The sequence below is a fragment of the Condylura cristata genome, unplaced genomic scaffold (assembly GCF_000260355.1).
Source record: "Condylura cristata isolate star-nosed mole 26May11 unplaced genomic scaffold, ConCri1.0 scaffold00035, whole genome shotgun sequence".
NCBI lineage: Eukaryota > Metazoa > Chordata > Mammalia > Eulipotyphla > Talpidae > Condylura > Condylura cristata.
Genome location: NW_004567136.1, coordinates 5,427,648 through 5,447,530, shown reverse-complemented (window position 1 = coordinate 5,447,530; position 19,883 = coordinate 5,427,648). Strand labels below are relative to the sequence as shown.

The 19,883-nt window shown below is 57.3% G+C and overlaps 1 protein-coding gene across 1 annotated transcript in view; it reads left to right on the top strand.

Moving 5' to 3' along the window:
• Positions 1 to 716: 716 nt before the first annotated feature.
• The window catches only part of KLF13 (Kruppel-like factor 13), a 21,331-nt gene continuing 2,164 nt past the window's right edge, over positions 717 to 19,883 (top strand). The window contains exons 1-5 of the mRNA XM_012732663.1: positions 717 to 756; positions 6,619 to 6,676; positions 6,768 to 6,852; positions 9,706 to 9,820; positions 19,651 to 19,875. Of these exons, the coding sequence (XP_012588117.1) occupies positions 717 to 756; positions 6,619 to 6,676; positions 6,768 to 6,852; positions 9,706 to 9,820; positions 19,651 to 19,875 (523 nt within the window). The remainder of the gene's footprint in view (positions 757 to 6,618; positions 6,677 to 6,767; positions 6,853 to 9,705; positions 9,821 to 19,650; positions 19,876 to 19,883) is intronic.

Below are 19,883 nucleotides of genomic sequence, written 5' to 3'. Positions count from 1 at the left end.
GCATGTGGTGTGGACAGTATGTCCATCAGTGTAGCATGCTGGAGCAGGATTGTACCACTGTGATACTGTGATACTGCTCAGAGGCACCTGAATGAGCAGACATTCTTATTGCCTTCTCTTTTGAAAAGAAACAAACAGACAATTTGAACTAGCCTTTGAAGTAGGCGCCAGCTCACGCCCCAGGCTTCTCCCAGAGCTCCCCTTTGCTTCTCGAGCTTCTTGTGGCCCAGCTGTGAGCCCAGCCTTGGCTCCAGTCTGCAAGAGGCCCATCTTGGGTTGTTTGAGGCCAAAGCAGGACTGGCTGCAGAAAGGTGGCACACATGTGAGGTTCTGGGAGCCATCTTGTTGCTCTGGAGACCCCTGCCTGGTGGGCTCTGCTCAGACTGGGAGTGGCTGCCCATGTCAGGTGAGTCTCCTTTGTTACCTGGTCTTCCCACGTGCCAGCCCCTCTACCTGACTAGGCTTTACAGAGCAGAGGTTGGCAAATTGGAACCTGAAGGTGAAGGTTTCTAGAGCAGTTCTGGGTGGCCCCTCTGCTTGTGGTGGGCTCATGGGCGACGTCACCCCTTCTGCCCCTAGAGAACAGTCTCCACCAGTCTCACAGTGAAGGGCTGTGCGGGCCAGCTGTGCTGGGTGAGTCCCCCAAGTGGAAGGACTTTCTGAGTTCACGTGTGCTTGTGCGACTCCAGGACTGTGTCGTTTTGGACCCAGGCACCATGGCGGTTTTCTGGCTGGCAGCCGCTTCAGCCCAGGATGGTCAGAAGCCCGTTGCAATGAAGCTACTTCGTGGAGCACCTCAGATGCGTGTGCGTGCGGCGGGGATCCCACTCAGGACTCCGCTTGCTATTTTTATGCTGTTCCTGGGCAGCTCTGCTCACTGCTCACATCCTCTCCCGCATCTTGTTTACATGAGTAATTGCTTCTCGAGCTTCCTGCTATCCGTGGATATGATTTTTGGTTTTTTTTCCTCCTTTCTTTTTTGGGGCAGTAATTCTATATTTACAGAGGGGAGACTGTTTCCCCAGGGGAAGCACGGAAGCGTTCTTGAGGCTGGCTCTCAGCTGGGAGCGCTTTTTGTGCCCTGTCCTGCCTGCTTTCATCTTCCTGTGAGTGTTTGGCCTCGGAATGCTTCCTGTGTGGTCTGAGGTGGATGTTCTGAATGAACGGGAGAGCCCGGGGCATTTATTCTGGGATAAAACCTGAGCCACCAGCCTGGCCTCCCTTTCTCTGTCCCTGTGTCTCGCTGTCCCAGTGGGTATCCACAGATGTCCCTCTGTGCAGTGCCCACTGTCATTGCTGGCAGCATTCTGGGAGCAGCCTCTGGCTGGCACTGAGTCAGTCCCTTGAGGATTCCGTGTCTGTGCGGCCCCACCCAGTTGCTGCTCTGCGGCCTGGGGGCCTCTGCTCCTTGCAGGCAGAGGAGACCTCCCCCAGCCTCTGGCTGTCCCCCACGGCACAGCAGGGCACGGGAGGCCTCTCCCAGTCAGAGACCTCACCACACCTGTGTGGCCTGTGCCAGCTCTCACTCAGTTGTCTGCCCAGCTGACTTGGGGACAGTTTCCATACATATGTGTATGGAATACCCATTTGTGTGATATTATCCTTGCACCTTCGGGATGGGCAGGACGTATGGGGGTGCTCCAGCTGTGCCCCTGGCTCCCACTCGTCTCTCACCTCTGCTGCCCGCCCGTAGGTGAACTTTGCTCACGGGGAATAAATGTACCTGTTCCAGATACTGTGGACAAAGCGTAAGTCCTGGGAGACCCTGAGGAGGCAGGGCTGGGGCAGGGAAGGGGGGCTCCATGGGCCAGGAGAGATGGAGGGGGCTGGCTGGGGTGTGGAGATCCAGGGGTGGGGCCAAGGGCCACCTGAGACGGAGGGAGAGAAGCGCTAAGGTAGCCCTCTACCATCGGGCGGGCGCTGCATGAGCTCTCTGAGAGGGAAAGACAGGCAGCGAATCGCCCAGGGAAGAAATGGCTAAAGGAACAGAGGGGGGTCACAGTGGCCATGCCTGAGAGCTGCACCCACACGCTTTTACTGAAAGTGAGACACTTACTTCCAAGTCATTTGGGAAGGCTAGAAAAAGAAGAGGTTGCAGCACCCTCACGCCCAGAGAGTACTGTGGCTTGGTTTGTCCCCTTGATTCCCAGTGTGTGTCCCTAGGAGGTCCCCCTGGTGTCCGAAACATGGTGGCTGTGACTGCAGACGCCCACACTGGCTTGGATTGACGACGTGCCAGGCCTCCGTGTCTTGGGCTCCAGTGGGCAGCTTCAACCTCTGGGCTTGCTTTTCACTCCATCGGGGGCTGCTTTCACGAGAACCAGAGTACAGGAGTGGTGTGGGGTGCTGGGTCCTCTGCAGCTCTCTCTTCCCAACTCGGGGGGTTCCTGTCACCTGCTTTGGACAGTAACTGGAGGAGACCGAGGACCAGTGGAGATGTGGCTGCCTGGTGCTTTCTGGCGACCCTCCTGTGTGGTTGCTGATTTGGGCCCAGCGGTTCCAGAGCCAGGGAGGGACCACGGCAGCCTCTCTGCCCTCTGGCTGGGCGCCGGTGGGAAGTCTACCACCTGTCAGTCCGAACAGAGAGTGGCAGTCCTCTCTGATGGCCAGGGGGTCCAGGGCCCTCGGTGGGGTGAGGAGCCTCATCCTTGCACTGTGCCAAGGCCCCCGCCCTCTGGGCAGCCACCTCCCCTTTCCCTTCAGGGGCCTCTGCTTCCACAGGCAGAGATGGTGTTGGGGAGAAAGCGGCACCCGCCAAGCTGCGCCTCCCTCTCTCCTCTCTGACTGTGCAAGAGCAGCAGGCCTAGGAGCAGGGGCCCCTCTCTCCTGGCGGTGGGGCAGCTCCGGTGCGAAGTGCGGTGTGAAATAACAAAGAGCAGAAGAGTTCACATGTCCCTGGAATTCACATAAAGTTAGAGAGTGGGATAGGGATCAGTCCATGGCCTCAGCTGAACTGGAAGTGCTTAGGGAGGTGCTGAGAGGGCCAAGTCCTCGGAGAAGTCTTCAGGGTTTGTGAACTGCTCTCTGGATGATAGACTCTTTACCAAGTAGAGCCTCACAGAGAAATTACCCTGACCTCCCAGAACTGGGGTGTGGTAGGGCCCATGGTTCCTGTTTGTAAGCCAGTGTGCATGGGGTGTGTAGGGGGAGGTAGAACTGGCCCCTGGAAGGCCACCTGCTTGTCCCACAGGCTACCAGGCCGGCTGCTCAGGGTCCGTCCTGGGCTCCTCCACCTGGTACTGGCCCTCAGCCTGGCAGGTGGACATGGTTTGAACTCCATCTCCTTCAGAGCTCAAGTGGGAAGGATTTGGTCCCAGGCGAGGATGCTGCCCTTAGGTACCGTTTTTGCCAGATGCTTAAATAAACCTGGTCTGTCAGGGACTGACTGTTTGGTTAGGGGTTACTGTCTTGTATATAGAACAGAGTGTGGCTAAAGGAGGTGAGGTCCAGGTTGGTGCCTTGTGCCTGTTCACCCTCCCCGAGCTCTGCAGAAAGTGGTCAGCATCTCAGGAGGCTCTGGCCTGACTTCAGAGGGCCCACAGGGTGACTTTGGTCTGGGTACAGTCCTCTGGGTAAGCCCAGGAGCCAGCCAGGCCCGGTGAGCCCTGAAAAGCCTCGACCCAGGCCAGCACTGTGGCCAGCACCACGGCCCAGGATATATTCAGAGCCACAGCAGTGCCCGACAGTTGTGGGGATAACTCCAATTGGCTCTCGTGTAAGTGACGACAAGAATAGGGACACTCAGAGGGATGATGGTGGACATTCAGCTAGCGTCCCACAGCGTTCAGGAAGGACTTACCTTTTCAGATGACCCCCATCGCTCTCCCTGAGCTGGGTGTGGCCAAAGGTCAGATGTTCGCTCCTCTCTTACTATGGCTTAGCTCGACTTCCAGGGTGGCTTCTTGGGTTCTCGACGTGGGCCGCTCCCTGACCGTGGACCCACGAGGAGGCCCCGCCATCCTTGCCCTTCTGCAAAATCCCTGCCTCTATCCCAGCCATGCCTTGCTGTGGTGCTACCTCTGAACATACAGGTGGGCTCTCTGGAGGACGTGACGGCACTGCTGAGGGTGGTGGCAGGCGCTGTGCCCTGGGTGGCCCCGCTGCCTGCTGGCTATAACCCAGCACTGGGCCTGGTCTGTAACCCAGCACTTTCCTGGTCTGGTCACTGGGCAATTTTCTGGGTGGTGGCAGAAGCCCACCAGAGCAGGTTCTCGTGGCTGGGTCCCACAGTACCGCTAGTGGGAGTTTTATCACTCCTGACACGGAGGCAGGGAGGAAAGAAGAAGCCAGGAGCCCATTCCAAGCCCATCCCACTGCCACAGGTGCTCCTGAGGCTGCGGAAGACCAGTGCCTGCAGAGGCCAACGGGAAGTCCCTCTGGCGGAGGGAGTGGAGAGGGTCCTGGGCTGGGCCAAGTCCTGCATCTGGCCCCGCCCCCCAGCGGCCCAGTGACTGGCCTTGTCCCGGCAGGGGTTGGGCTGCTTCTAGATTTGTTTTCATTTTCAATTCCCTTTATTGCTCAAACCACCTCAGGGCCGCAGAAAACAAACCGTTATCCTTAGCTGACCTCGGATTCCTGGCCTCAATTGTTTGCCGTTTGCTAATTTTAGCTTCTGATCATTTCCACCCTTATCCTCCCCCCAAAGGGAGACACAGACCAAGAATAGTCGCCAGGAAGGGGGGCTGCGGCCTTTGTGGCCAGAGTCCCACAGTGAGCTGGCAGAGTGCTGGGGTAGCTTGCTGTATTGGCCTTCCCCATCCTGGGTGGGTGGGTTTGGGGGCCCCTATATAGACAGGGGATCCCCCATCCCCTCTGACTGTACATCCTGCACCCACAGGCACTGATGCGTAGAGGGCAAGAGGGGTTTCTCAGTCTCTGTTTCTCTTTTTAAACAAAGCAGGCTGCTTCTGGGAAAGGGCATCTCTGGGGCTCCCAGACTCCAGGACCAGATAGACATGCGTAGTCCAGGGTCAGACGTGGCGCTTGGCCTCAGCAAGGTCCAGGAGACAGCGTCAGGCCTGAGGGCCCAGTGTGGCCGTCCCGCCCAGTTACAGGCCCTCCTTCCAGCCTTGGGAGCCAGCCCAGAGCCTCGTGGCTGACCTGGGCCAGACTTTGCAGGGCACGCCCTGTCCTCAGGAGGGGAGGGAGGGGAGCAGCTGACCAACCCCAACCTGGGGTGTGCAGCAAGTAGGCGTAGGGACAGCCAGGATGGATAAAAGAGGCCTCCAGGCTGGGCTTGAGGCAGTTACACCTCACCTCTGCATGGTCATTTGCCTCCCCTAGGGAGAATGTCAGATGGACCCCGGGGTTCAGAGGAGCATGCAACAAATACCTGCACCCACAGCCTCTCCTCACCCAGAAATCTCAGACACTCGTTTTATCCATAACAGTTCTGTGCTGCACATTAAAAAAAAAAAAAAAAAAAGCCCCACAAGTCTAATCCTAAGGTCACAATAGCAAAGACAGGCAGTGGAATAAAGGAAGCTGAAGCCCCAAGTCTGGGTCCCCAAGCTGAGGGCTGGGCTCACGCCTCGCTGTCCCCTCTCCTCACGTCAAGCTTTCCTGCAGGCAGAAGGCAACACACACACTCATGAATTGAAAAGTGATAGCAATAAGGGCCGTCCAAAGTGCTGCCAGGTAGCACAGCTAGTCAGGGTGGGGCCAGGTGGCCCCAACAGTATTTCTGTGGTGTGCGAGCGGCTGACACTTGAGTTTGGGCTTGGTTTTTCCGTTGGGCTTGGTGTGGCGTTTTTTCCTTGTGGTTGCTGGTGGGATTTGGAAGGCCTGGCCCCACTCTCTGGACCCCTGATGCTGCTGCTGGGAAGGCTGAAACATTCTGTTCCCTGACCGCTGGCCCCTGACTCATTCCCTCCTCCGGAAGCCAGGCTGTGTCCATACCCCAGGTTCCAAGAACACCGCAGGGCTGGCTGGCCCAGGCCGCTGCCTGCAGGGCCCTAGGCTTCTGGGGCTGGTCCTTTCTCCAGCTCTGGCAGAGGACACATTCTGTGTCCCGGGGCTCTCGGGGAGCCTTCTGGACTGGGTGCACTGGGCGCTGCCTTTTCTGACTGCCCTCCCTCCGCCCCCCATCTGTATCTGGCTGTCCTCTGTGAGACTCTCAGCGTTCTTTAGTGCTGCCATTGAGACTGAACTCTGCCTCCTTTACCCGATGCGTCTTTGCTTTCAGACTTGGGTTTCTGGGTCCCCCACTTAAGGTGCATCCTGTCTTGGCCTCATGGCCGCCAGATGGGACCCCCCAAGTCGAGCGCCTGTCCCCACACACCGTGGCCTGCGTCCCCCTGGCTGCCTTCTCCCGCGCTGGTGTGGCACTCTCACCCACATGCTCGAGTCATAGGCTCTTCCCAGGTGTCTGGTGATCCTGGGGGCCTGGGGCTACTCCCAGAGCTGGGTGGGTGGTGACTTGCGGTAAAAGAACCTGTCCTCCAGCCCGTTTTTGGGCGGGGACCCTGGCCTCCCACCCCCGGGGTCACCAGTGCAGAGTCCCTGACCTGCTCGGGTAGGAAGCTGGTCTCCAGCAGGTGCGAGAAAGGTGGCAGCCGCCTGTGAGGCTTCCTCAGTCGCACGCGCTGTCCGCCCTCAGCCCCCCTCACCCTGCCGCAGGGCTCCTGCGCTTTTGGGGGCTGCACCACATGCAGGATGCCACAGGCGGCCTCCTGAGGTCAGTGGGCAACAATAGGTGCCTTACGCTTTGTTTCCAGCCTCCCAGTGGTGGTGGTCTTCCTTTCCCTTTCATTTTTTTTGTTTTACAGGGACCTGGGCAGAAGGTACTGCCCTGCCTTTTCATCCAGTGTTCCTGTTGGGCCTGTGGCCCGGGAGGTTGGGGAGAAGCGTTGGGTACTGTGAGGCCTCCCTTAGTCAGCAGAGCACCCCACCCCGCCCCGCGCCCCACCACTGTCACCGTCCTGTTGTGGAGCCTCTAGTTGGCAGTGTTCTGCTCTTGGCCTTGATGCTATCTGGGCATGACAGCCAGAGCCACAATGGGCAGTGTCCTCAAAGCCAGTGAAAGCAGCTCAGAACAAAGACAGGTGTGCAGGGCAGGAGAAGCCTGGACCTCGGGTCAGCAGGTTAATCGTGTGTCCTGGTAGGGACCGTCCAGGGCCGTCGCAGCCTGAGCCTTCTCCTAGTCCTGTTGCTGCGTGCATGTAGCTGAGCGTCCCACCCGCAAGCACGTGCCAGCAGCTGCCCTACAGCACTGGACACGCTCCAGACAGGAAGCAGGGGCAAGGGCGGCCAGAGGGGACTCGGCCCTCTGTCACAGGCATGTGCCCAGTGGCTTACCCAGAACACCTTGGTCAGGACCTGTTCTCAGGGCCACTCCTAGCTGCAGGGCATGGGGAAGTTGGTGTTTTCACCTGGTGCGCTGTTGCTGCAAAATAAAGTGCTTTCCAGGGGAAACATCCAGGGAAAATGAGTGTGGCCAGTAAACACTTAGCTGCTGCTGCCCCCAAAGTCTCATGCATTTGTCCTCAAGGTGGACACTCATTGATCAGACGTAGCCATTGGCAGCGATGGCCACTGTGTGAGCCAGTATGCTCAGAGCATTTGAAAAACCTTGAAATCACTTTCTCCAGCATTTACTTTGCCCCAAACAAGCAAGACTGTTAGTAGCCACGACGTGTCGGCTTATTACTCAGAAACAAGCTTTGGAGTGATGGCAAAATGGGGGTGGAACGGGTTGTGGATAATTTCTTGTCTGAACTAGAGTCACTAGGTCTCCTTAACCACCTCTTGGCTGACCGTTTCCTCAGACTTTATTTTCCTGACCTGGAAGGTTTAGGTGTGCTGGCCAGGTGTTGTGCAGCCTGTCGGTCAGTTTGCACTCGGCGATGTTTTGCCTCATTGGCTGGGTTTACGGCTTGAGGGGGCGGCCGCAGGGCTGTAGAGGCTCCTCTCCCGTGGGCTGTGACTTGTGCGCTGCTCGCTTCCTTGCTCATGTGTTCCAGCCTGGACTGGTGTCTCTGCAGGTGGGCTCCTAGGTCCCCATGCATGCCCGCATCATTTTGGGTTTGAGGGGGCATTGCTTTACCTTCTGCTATGACAAGATGCTTCAGGCCCCTCTTGTATATTTTCCTGCTCGTGCCCCAGCATTTGTCTAAGGATCCCTGGTTACTCTGACTAGAACATGGCCTTCAGAATCCAGGACTTGGGTGCCATTATGCCCCTTTGCTCATGGGGTGCCTCTCCTTCGTCGCCTGGCCGAGCAGACAGAGGTCTGTATGTGACCCAGCCTGTTCACACACACCTGCTTGCACCTCTCTCTGCTCTGTGCATACTGAGCTAGGCTGGCGTCCACCCTTGGCTCAGCGCAGGGGCAGCCCCTCTGGCCGTCCCGCCCCGCCTGACAGCTCTGCAGCCTCCTCTCCCACCGCCCTCCGTGCCTTCATCCGCTTGTTCAGGCTCAGTGAGCACCGAGGCGGTTTCAGAGTTGTTTACCCGCTCACGAGAACCCAGAGCAGCACTTAAGTACAGTTCCTTTTGTCTACAGTCTCGGTTTCCGGTCAGAAACCCTTTTCCCAAGTTACTCAGATCAGCTCCTCACCCCCTACCCCCAAGTGGCCCTGTCACACATCTGCATGCTGGGGGCGTCTGGTCGAGCCTGCCTTCCAGCTTCGGCACCCCCACTCTCCTCAACATCTTTAACATTCGTGTACATTCAAGTGCAATCCTGGCCACACACATTTCTGTGGGCGTTGACAAACACCACCCTCGGAGCAGGAAGAACGGCCCTCTTGCTCCCCAAACTCTCCCTGGTTGTCAGCTCTCCATTGTGGTCAACCGCTCCCTGATCCCCAACCTCTTCAATCCTGCTTATGTTTTCTGGCCTTAGCTTTGCCTCGACAAGAGTGTGGTATGAAGGAAATCACACATAGGCAGCTTCCTGGGTCTGGCTTCTTTGACTTAGCCGAATACGTTTACACTTCCCCCGGGACGGAGCGTGTGAATCAAGAGCTCCTTCCTCTTTGATCATTTGAATCATATGGCTCCACCACAGCTCGTCTGCTCACCTGTGGACAAAGTTCTCTTCCAGTTTTGATGATCTGAATAAAGCTGCTGCTGTGTGTTGGGGTTGTGTGTGAACACCAGTTCCTGTGGGGGGTGCCTAGGAGGGCTGTGCCGGGGTGTGCCCCGAGTCTGTTAAACTGTCCGGGACGCCGCTGGACTGTGGTACAGCCGCCACCAGACGCATTCTCCCAGGCAGTGCTTTAGCGTTCAGCTGCGCCCCAGCCTCGGCATTGCGGGGCTCTGCGGCCGTCCTCCCGACTGCGGCCCCCTGTACCCTGCGCTCTGCCATGACACATGAGCACCTTTGCTCAGCCGCTTGCCACCTGCGTCTTCTGTGGGCCCTTTCTTGAGAGTTAAGAGATTCTTCTATATTCTAGATAGGCGTTGCCTTTTATCTGATCAACCTCAAGTGAAGAACATTTTTATTGAGCGAACAAATTGCGTCTGTAACTGTGGATTCCAGACTCCTGGCCTTGCTCTCACTCATGCCCTTGATGTGTCAGAAGATCTCGGAAAGAGTCAACTGAAATTTCAGTAGTGATGAGGGCTGGCTGAGCAGTGAGGACCACAGATTCCCAGAACTGGGACGCCCATGGCAGTGGGGGTGGGGGAGCACGCCTTTCAAGATTTCAGGAAGGAGATGGGCGGCTCAGTTCAGGGAAGTGCTCCTGGCTTCCCTTGGAGGCAATTAGTGACAACCCTGAGAGCGGAGAAAAGGAGTGGAATCCTGGGGACCTCCACCTGGAGGGGACCCTCCCCGGTGCAGGCCAGGGTCAGGAGCTTGGGCCAGTCCTGCAGGGTGAGTGCTGCACCTCCCTCCCTGCATGGCCCTTCAGGAGCAATGAGGGGTGTCTGTGTGTACGTGTGTATTCCGGGCAGACACCTTGATGGCAGAAACCACTGGTATTTTATTATTATTGTTTTTAAAGGGACCTCGGGAACGGAAATTTTCAAATGTGTTTTGTAACCCTTAGCAAAAGGGGTTGGGGTGGGAAACACCTTTGTGAAATTCCTGGCATGTGGTTCTCTGACCTTGCAGGGCCTCATGCACTCCATGTGTGTAAATTAGTGCAACTCCTTTACTGGAGGCCGAAGTGACGGGTTCTGTGGCAGCAGGCCGAGCTAGTGAGCTGGAGCATGGCTGAGCCTGTTGATCTTTTGTAATAGAAGCTTGGAGAGAGAGAGAGAGAATGAGTGTGTATGTGTGTGTGTGTGTGTGTGTGTGCAGCTTTGCATCCTTTCTGGCTGCAGAAAACAATTCAGTTGAAAAGGGTCGGCATCAAGAGGGCCTAGGGTGCATGGACCTGTCTTCCCAAGATCAGGCTGCTTCCTGCCGTGGTCATGGCCTGCACCATGCATGCTTCCTGTGTGCTTTTGGGCAGTGGGCGGCCCTCAGGGTCTTTCCCCTTGCTGGCTTGGGAACTGGGCTGCTCCTGAGTGGGCTCCTGTCTGGGAATTATGATGACTGTAGCCTCTGTGCTCACCTTCCTCATGACTTACACCAAAGCTAGTTTCGGTGACTCTGGGGTGACCCTAGGCTGTCTGGAGGAGGGCATGGGAATGGAGTGGAGGAGAAGCAGGCTGGAGGGCAGGCAGAGTGGGAGGAGGAGGGACCAGCTAGGAGGGCCATGGGCAAGACCCCAGCTGGCCTGTGGCAGGAAAGTCTGGCCTTTGTCCGCTGAGCCCTGCAGGCCCTCTGGGCTGGCTCTTGCTCACCCATCAGGATGGCCACCTGTCTTTCTCTTGGGCAGGTGCAAAGAGGGCTGGTGGTGAGGGGCGGGCCCTGCTCCCCAGCTTGTGTGTGCACGCCTCAACAGAACTCCGGTTTCCTGAGGGACCTCAGATCACTACCCCATCAGTCTGCTCTCTGCAAGGGTGTGTTGGGAACCAACTGGTTTCTCCAAAAGACACCAGGCATCAACCCTCTGGTCCTTGTGACCAGGAGGCCAGCACCCTTGGGCAAGTGGGAGGGACAGTGCCCCGGGCTGCTGAGGGGGGGCCTGGGAATGCCCTGGCTCCTCTCTGCTGGTTTTGACAGGCTTTTCTAGAAATAGAGGCAGCAACTGACTTGTCCTTTTTCATCCACACCAAGACAAGGATTATCATAAGGTGACATCCTCTGTTTGACTTGCTTGATAATGCCAACCCTGAAGAAAGTAGATTGCTTTGTTATGTTCTGCTTGAAACCTTGTGCTGCTTCCTGTACCTGGAGCCAGCCAGGCCTGGGTGCCAGGCTTGGTGGACGCACCTGCCGCCTGCCCCAGCCGAGCCTGCTGCTGAGCGTGTTGCCTGCTGCAGCCCTTCTTCAGCAGTCCCAGCTCCTCCCAGTGCAGCTCTTCCTGCTGAGGGTCTGGGGCTGCCTGCCCAGGACCCACCGGGTGTTCAGGCAGGCACCCCCTTCCCTGAGGAGCTGGGGGCCCTGGGGTGCAGAAGGGTGTGCATTGATGGTTGTGTGGGATGCCTCTCAGCATGGGGCATGCAGGCCCCTGGGCCCCTCCAGCGGTGGGGCATCGGCCTCTGCGTCCTCTTCAGCTCTTACCTTCTGGGGCATTCGGGGCTGCGGTCAGCTCGGGCAGCTCCCTAGCAGTTCCTGTTCCGTGGTGAAGGTTGGGAGAATGTCTTCTGGGTCACCTTGAAACTCTGAGGCCCGGCCATAGTGGGCGTGTGAGTTGATGGGGTCATTTTGACTTTGCAGCTTCAGTCCTGTTTCTGCTGACACCCCCATCTCTCCCTCAGGGCAGGTAACAGAAGCCGGTGCTGGCAGAAATGAAGTCCATGGCACCCACCTGTAAAGTTAGGTGCTGGCTGCTGTCTCTGCTGGGAGACCCTGCCTGCCCCCAGGCCCTGAAGGCAGGCCAGGATGAGGAAATGAAGGCTGGGGCGGAGAGGCCCAGGAAGCGGAAGTGGGCAGAATGTCCCAAAGGCTTCGCTGAGAAGGGCCCTCCCTCCTGTGCACAGAGAGCGGGGTGGGGGTGGGGGCTTTGTGGGTGCACAGCAGATGGCAGCAGGGAAGGAGCCATTTTTTCCATGCTGTGGCCCCAACCAGGGTCCCTGACTGACCTTGGAAAGCTCTGTTCCTTTGGGGATGGGCGGGGCCAGCTGCTCAGGTCACCCAGGACTTGCCTGTGTCCAGGAGCAGCTCAGCTCCTCTGCCAGTCTCTCTGGGCCTCCCAGCGACTGGTGCCACCCCTGGCGTCACAGCCCAGCACGGGCAGGCAGAGGCTTTTCTGTACTGTGCCTCCACCCCCTCACCCCGCACCCCGCCCCCCTCGTCCTGACTCTGTCCTCCTTATTTTTGTCTTTTATCCAAGGGAAAGCCCTCTCCCAGAAGCCTGCACAGCCCTCCCAATGCCCACCTTCTCACCAGACCCTGGCAAGGGGATCTCTTTCTCCTGCCTGGAACTTGGGTCTGTGTCCTGACAGCTGGATGTACCGTCTGGGTGGCAAGGGGGAGGGCTGGCGGCAGCACCTGCCCTGTCCGTCCACTCCAGCTGGTTTTCAGCAGACAGTCGTGTGAGGGTGGGGACACTGACTTTTATGGCAGGAGCGTGGTATTCAGGAGCCCCGAGGGGCCTCTGGCACATGATTATAAGCCTGGTCTGCTGCTGTTAAAATTCCTCACTGTTGTCTAATAAGACTGTCAAATTGTTTATCAGGGTGTGTCCTCCAACAAGACAATTTGCTTCATGACCAACCCCAGGGCTCCTGGGCCCTGGAGTCCTGCTCTGGGAATGCCTTCTAGAAAGATAGATTGGACATTTGCTATTTTCATTTCTCAACCTCCAAGAAGCTCCATTGGTCTCCATCACATCCTGGGTAGAATCACTGTAAGGGACCCGATCAGAAAGGTGCAAAGAGAGTCGAGCAACTTTTACTGCTGTTTCTGTGTTGGTTGGTATGATCATGGTGCCAGGCTTTCCTGGTTTGCTGGGGATTTTTTTTTTAAAGATTTATTTATTCATGCATACAGAACTGGGGTAAGGCCAGAGGTGCAGAGGTGGCACAAGGCTTCACCTGAGACAGAGTAGGGAGCAGAACAGGCAGACTGATGAAGTACACTGCTGAGGGGAGCAGAGGGCGGGTCAGGAGAGGTCTGCGGATCACCTCCAGGGTGGGGATCCAAATGGCTTTCGCTTCTCAGTGCTGTGCTATAACCCGCTGCGCCACCAGGGAGGGCCTTAGGGATTTTTTTTTTTTTTGACCTTTTGAATTGGGTAAATATGTGTGTGTGTTTCAAGATTCAAGAGGTATAAATGGTTTTCCAAGGAAAATTCTTCCAATGCCCCTTGCCCTCTATCTGCCCAGCTCTGCCCACAGGTGGGCTGGTTCTGAGCCTCTCCCAGCCCCCAGCAGATCTGCTCTATTATCCCGCCATCTCCTGCATTCTGCAGGAAGCCTGGCTTCCCTCACTCGACAGTGTTGCTTAAGAGGCCTTCCTGTCTCAGCTGAAAAAAACTCATGCTACTTCTTCTCATCCTGTTCTGCTATGTGGGTGCTCCATAGCTGATATCATGGGTCCCAGCGGACGGGCATGGGCTGCCATGCTCTGCCGCACCATGGAATCAAGCACACATACGTTTCGCAAATGTGCAGGTGTGTCTGGATAGGTTCTCAGAACTGAGCTGTGAGGTCATAGGTAAGATGCTTGAAATTTTGATAGGTATCAATCACCAAGCCACTGTCCTCCCATTCTCACTTCCATCAGGAGTGGGAGGGGCTGCCTGCAGCCCCGCTACCTGGAGAGGCAAAGAGTAACCCGCGTGGGATCTGGTTGCTCTGTCCTTTTCGTATCCTGTGCTGCTGTTGGGGGGTCGTTTGCGTTTCCTTCTTGTGGCTCAGTTCCAGTCTTTGCCCATGCGTCTGGAGTGTGGCTTCTGCCTCTTGCCTGGGGCCCCTGCTGGAGGTTAAGCCTTCAGGTGGGAGCTGTGACCGTGTTTCTTGCCAGCTGTCATTTCTCTTTTCCCTCCGCTTAGGGTGACTTTGTCCGGGGAGAAGGGTTTCATATTTTGGGAGTCAGATATATCTATCAGTCTTTTTGTCTAGGGTGTCTATGTGTTGACTCATAGAAAGAACTTATGTCCCGTTTTTTTTCCTAGGGCATCTGTGATTTCATTCTTTACTTGCAACCCCTTGACCCACTGAGAATGTGCCCCAGTGAGGCATGGCCTGGCTGTCCCGCCCAGTATCACCTCGTCTTCCTACAGCACTTCTGGACCCTTTGCCCTCATCCTGAGAAGCTACTTTATGCCAAACATAGTTCCCCATGCCTGAGGGTCGCGTTCTGGAATTCCTGCTCTGTTCCAGTTATCATGTGCTCGTGTGGCAGTGTGTTGTGACCACATGCTGCTCTAGGCCCCGACGGGGGAATACTTCTTTTTCAGAGTCTGTTTTTATATTTTGGTAGGAATTTTTGGACCAATGATCCTACCCCAAAACAAAGCAAAACAATACCCAAAACGCCTGTTTTAAAAGTGCGCTTGCCTCCACTGTCGGTGTGAGACACACCTGCGGAAGGTGGCCATTGTGCCGGGCACCGCCCCCTCCTCTCCTGCCAGCACTGGCGTGCGCAGGAGTCAGCTCAGTGGCACTCACACCCACGACAGCAACGCAGACCAGTGAGCTTCTGGCAGAGCCCGCTGGCTGTCGCTGTGGGCTCCAGACCTGCAGTCAGCGCGGCCCTGTGCCACCGGCTGGCACTCAGGCACCCACTGCCAGGAGCCTCACCAGCGATAGCAGCGATAAGGCATGTGTGTTCTCGCTTTAACCCTCACTGAGAAGCAGGCAAGAGGACACCATGAGGCCTTCCAGGAGTGGATTGAGCCTAGGGTGAGGGGCGGATGTGGTCACTGCAGGACCAAGGCCTAGGCATGGGGGTCCCCTGGCACTCTCTCACCTGTACAGTGGTGGGGGAGGCATCTGGCCTGGGCTTTCCAGGAGAAAGGTCTGCTCCAGGTGGGCCTGCAAACCTCCAGCATTTTTGTTGGCAGTAGAGTGGCAGCCAAGTGGCAAGTCCCTTCCGCCCCAAGGGCAGGGCCTTTTGCTGCCTCCGAGCTGTGGGCCCCGGTTTCCCTTGGAGGCTGCAGATAGGGGTCCTAACAGCCGCTGGCTCAGAAGACAGGTGGCCTCCAGAGCGAGGCGTGCAGGTGCTGCCATGGAAGTCTCCCGGGCCAGCGGCCACGGAGCAGAGTTCTCTGTGGGTAAAGGGCAGCTCAAGAGCAGGCAAACAGCTGGGGACTGGGCACAGAGGCCAGGGCACCGAGGGAAGCTGCTGCTGAGCACCCCGTGCATGACCGTCCCCTGCCCCATCTGTCCCCTTTTGACAGACACCGTGGCTTCCCTCTGCCCGCCGAAGCCTGCTCTTGTGACCCAGGGCATCCTGTTAGCTTGATGGCGTCTTCTGCTTTGTCTCTTTGGAGAGACAAATCCCCAGTGAGGGGGGTAGTTGGGGGTAGGGGGCAGGCAATGAGATGGGCTGTCAGAGGTAGCCCCCCCTTCCACCGAGGGGCTCTCAGCCTGCTCCCCAGGGCACTGGTGCTCCCAGGCTGAGTGAAAAGACCTAGTAGGAGACAGAAAAAGCCCTGGTCTGCAAGCACCGCCCTCCCCTCACACCCACCCAGGCAGAAAGGCTCTGCTGTCAGGCATTGTGCAGGTGCTCTTGGAGGCAGGAAGCCCACTCACCTGGTGGGGACTGGCAGTTTGGCCAAGGCTGGCTGGAGGAGATAACTGGGAGCCTGCCCTTTGGACAGCAGGCAGAGCTGGAGGGGAGCCACCTAGGAGTCTGAGCCGAGTCCACAGGGGCTGGAATGGGCGCCCCGCGAGCCTGCTGCACTGGCAGGTGGGTGCAGGCCTGCTGCGCCCTGGGCGGGTGGGCGGGGGCTCAGAGGGAGCACGGCCCACCTGCCCCCGGCGGGCCTCGCTCTCCAGCCTTGCCTCTTGCAGCCTCTTGCAGGGAACACACCGTCCCCGCCCGCCCGCCCGGCCTGCGGCTTGGGCAAGAGGCGCGTGTGGGACGCTGTGTTCCCTGATAAGATGAGGCAATCCCGCTCGGCTGCCTCGCCGCGGCGCCAGGGAACATTTATGTAACTGCTGCCTGGCCCCCACCTCCCGCCCCCTGTACATCCCCGCCCATGCCCCCACTCTCTGCCTCTCTGTGTGCCCCCTGCACCCCCTAGCCACCCCTCTCTGCATTCCCAGCCCGCACCCTGCCCCACTCCCCAAGCTGTCCCCTCACTGTGCACCTCTGCTCTTCCTCCGACTGGCCGCTTCACTACACCCTGCTGGGGCCCACACCTGCCTGGAGCACGCTGCCCCTTAGCTGCCACAGCACTGGGCAGCTGCTTTTCCTCTTCAAGCACCCTCCCTGCGCTCCGCCAGTTATCTCCCTCATTGGTGACTGTGCCCAGCCACCTCCCTCGCTGCAGCACCCTCTCCTGCCCTCCCCAGCAGTCCTCCTGGCTGTGTCCTCTCTACCTGCCCCAACTCTCAACTCTCTCCCACTGGGCACCCCATTCCACATGCCCTACTCCAAGCGCCCCCTGGTGCTGGAAACCTGCCCCCCGCCCCTTAACGTGCCAGACCCGGTGCCAGCCTTTCAAGCTGCACTGCCCAGCCCCTTCCCACACCTCTCTACCTTCTGTCAGGTACTGCAGGGGTGTGTGTGGGGGGTGGGGGCACCACCCCAGCAAGGCCTGGCTCCTCCCCTAGCTTCTGATTCCGCAGCCCCCACACAGTTCCCCAGCGCTCCCCCAGCTTCCCTCCTGCACACCAGTTCCCTGCAAGACCTCTGATCTTTCCTCCCTGCTCCACACCCCCCCACCCCGCCCCAGGATCCTCTAGTTCCAAGATGCCCTGCGATCCTCCCGTCTTCAGAGAGTGGGGGTGCCAGTGTCTATTCTGGCTTTTCCCACACTTAGGCTTAGGCTGCAGGGGTTCTGGGATCTGAAGTCAGGTTTTCCTTGCAGGGAGGCCGCTGTCTCCTGAAAGAGCGGTGGCCTGTGCTCCTGCTTCTCCCTGCCACAGGCCCTCGAGGAGGCGAGTACAGAAAGTGAGCCCAGTGAGAGGAGCCTGGGTGTGTTTAGGCCAGCACACCAGCTCCCGCAGGGCCTGCGGGGTCCCGCCATACCACCTGGGGTCAGTCTCTTCAGTTTGCAGAGTGAGGCCCAGGGACACCTGCATGCATCCAGACCCGTCTATCAGACTATGAGGCCAAACTGTTTTCTTAACAGCAATGCGATTTTTCCTTTATTCTCTCAAAAGAATGCAGTGGATTATTCGAGAGGCTACTCGATGTGTGATGACATCATCCCTCCAACAGCTACTGGAATGCGTGCTTGAGTTTAGGCCTTTTTCAACTTTAATTTCTAAAGATGATATGCATGGATATGACCCACAAACACAAACGAACAAAAGCTCTTGGGTTCCACACCAAGCACGTGAGCAGTGCTGTTCTGGGGGGCCCTTCTCTGTCCCCAGCCCAGGCTGCTTTTCCTAACCTGCTCTCCATGTCCCTGGCTACGCTCAGCCTCCTTGAATGTCATCACGCTCACAAGCCAGCCCAGCCAGACCCTGCTGTGAGTCCGCGCCAGAGTGAATCATAACTGCTAAATGTTTTATCCTTCTGGTTGTGGACCGGTTTATTGGCTGTCTCCCCTTCTAGAATGGAGCGGGGAGGATCCTGTCTCTCTTGTCTGTCTGTCTGCACCTGGCTGTCTGCATCACCACCATGTCCCCAGGGCCGGGCATCAGGTGTGCCTTCTATAAACGTCAAGCTGCTCTGCCCAGGCAGGCCAGTGTTTGTGCCAGCCGGTGGCAGGCTGGGCTATCCCCCTCCTGGCACCCACACCGTCCTGTTGACCGCTGGAGTGGTTCTGACGTATCACATACCATAAGCCCCTCTCATTGTTGCTCATCGCCATAGTTTGCTTCAAATTTGTACCACAGATTTCTTGCTTGTCTTCCCCTTTTCCTAAAGTGCCGAATGGCCTCTTCTTTTTTTCTCTTGAGAAATAGTATGTGCTTTCACTGTATCCTGGAGTTTGCTCAACCTCCTGATACTCTGGCCACCAAGAACCTCTTTCTTTTTGGAACTGTCCTCCTGTGAGTCTTGACCAGTTAGTCTTGGCCAGCTGTAGTGGCCGCTGGTTTCCACCTTGCTTTTTCTTATTATTCAGCCACTCCCCTGACTTCTTGGTTTACTCTCATCTTTTTTTTGCTGGAGTGTAGCGGGTAGACTTAGAAAACCTCATAGCTCTGTCTGCCAGGACCAGTGTGACTTGTGAAAATCTGGCATTTGTCCCACCCTTGTGGATGACTTGATAAAGAGAGCAAATTGCCACACACAGCCCCAAACACTGTGACTTTCATGTATTTTCCAGAGCCGTTTTTTGTTTCTGTTTTTCTGGACTGTTTCCTTCGGTATTATACTCCCAGCCTTTCATGAAATTTTTGTTTGGGTAATGTTTCTTTCAAAGTTTAAACACTATGAAGTTCTCTGAACTTCCTTTCTACGAAATCCTGCTTGTTTTATGCATAAAATTCTGTCTGAAATGTCTTTGGAAACTAACTAGAATTTTAGGTTAATATTCTCTTCTGTTTCCTGGCTACACTCTTCTTCCTCTGGAATCAGTGTGTGTGTTGCTCTAGCTTTGCTCTTCCTGCGGCTGGTTTTTCGTGGCCATCTAGCCATCCCTGCGTGTCTTTTTATATTTCAGGTTGATGGCCTCATTTGGGGTGAGTGGTGTGGGTTTCCTCTGGCATAGGTGGTTCAGCCTCAGGAAAGACTTAGGACCCGAGTGGAGGTGGGGAGGAGGGATGGAGCAGGAGGGTAGGTGTGTGGCCACCCCTAGTGCCACAAGAGCTGCATTCTGGGAGATCAGAACCCCCTGCTGGAGCTTCCCAAGTAGTTGCTGCCTTTTTCCATAGTTCATACTTCCGCCTGGGTAACAGCTAGCCTGTCCCTAGCTCTGAGCAGGGGGTGGGAGGAAGGGGCAAGGTCCTGATGAAGCTGACCTTCCTGACCTCCCTCTCACTGGCCCTCTGGGCAGCTACCCTGCAAGGGTCTGCTGAAGCCACTGTAGTCTCCTGCCCTGCTGACTGTTCCTATGGCCTTGTTGGAACAAAGCGGGGAGACCAAAGCCATAAACCACACAGCCCCGGGAGCTGCCCTATCTGACCTGTTGTATCAGAAGTGAGACTGAGCAGGGCTGGAGTGATGGCAGATTGGGGGGTCTCTGGGCCCTGCAGGGGTTCTGAGCCCTGGGCTATGGCTTCTGTGGGACCAGCATGGGGTGGCAGGACTCCTGCAAGCATGCGATTCCATGCTGGATCCTGCATCCTTTCCTCCTGACTTTTCTTATTAGAGCCAGAGACCAGGGTGGTGCTGCCCATAGGCTCGGTCACCATGTACTTGGGGGTGCCTTGTGCTGGGGAGAGGGGGTTTGGGGGGCTGGGCTGCTGTATCCAACATGCTGCTGCTTTGTCCTGGATGTCAGTGCCCATCTTGAGTGTGCCCTGATGGTTCTGTGGGGGAGGCTGGGAGATGGGTCCCGGGGATGGGGGCGGCAGGTCTCGGTCCCGCCGGGCAGAGCGCGGGTCTCTGCACTGAGACTGACCCCTGCCCTGTCTCTGCAGGTGAGCGGCCCTTCGCCTGCAGCTGGCAGGACTGCAACAAGAAGTTCGCGCGCTCCGACGAGCTGGCGCGGCACTACCGCACGCACACCGGAGAGAAGAAGTTCAGCTGCCCGATCTGCGAGAAGCGCTTCATGCGCAGCGACCACCTGACCAAGCACGCCCGCCGCCATGCCAACTTCCACCCTGGCATGCTGCAGCGGCGTGGCGGCGGGGGCTCGCGCACCGGCTCGCTC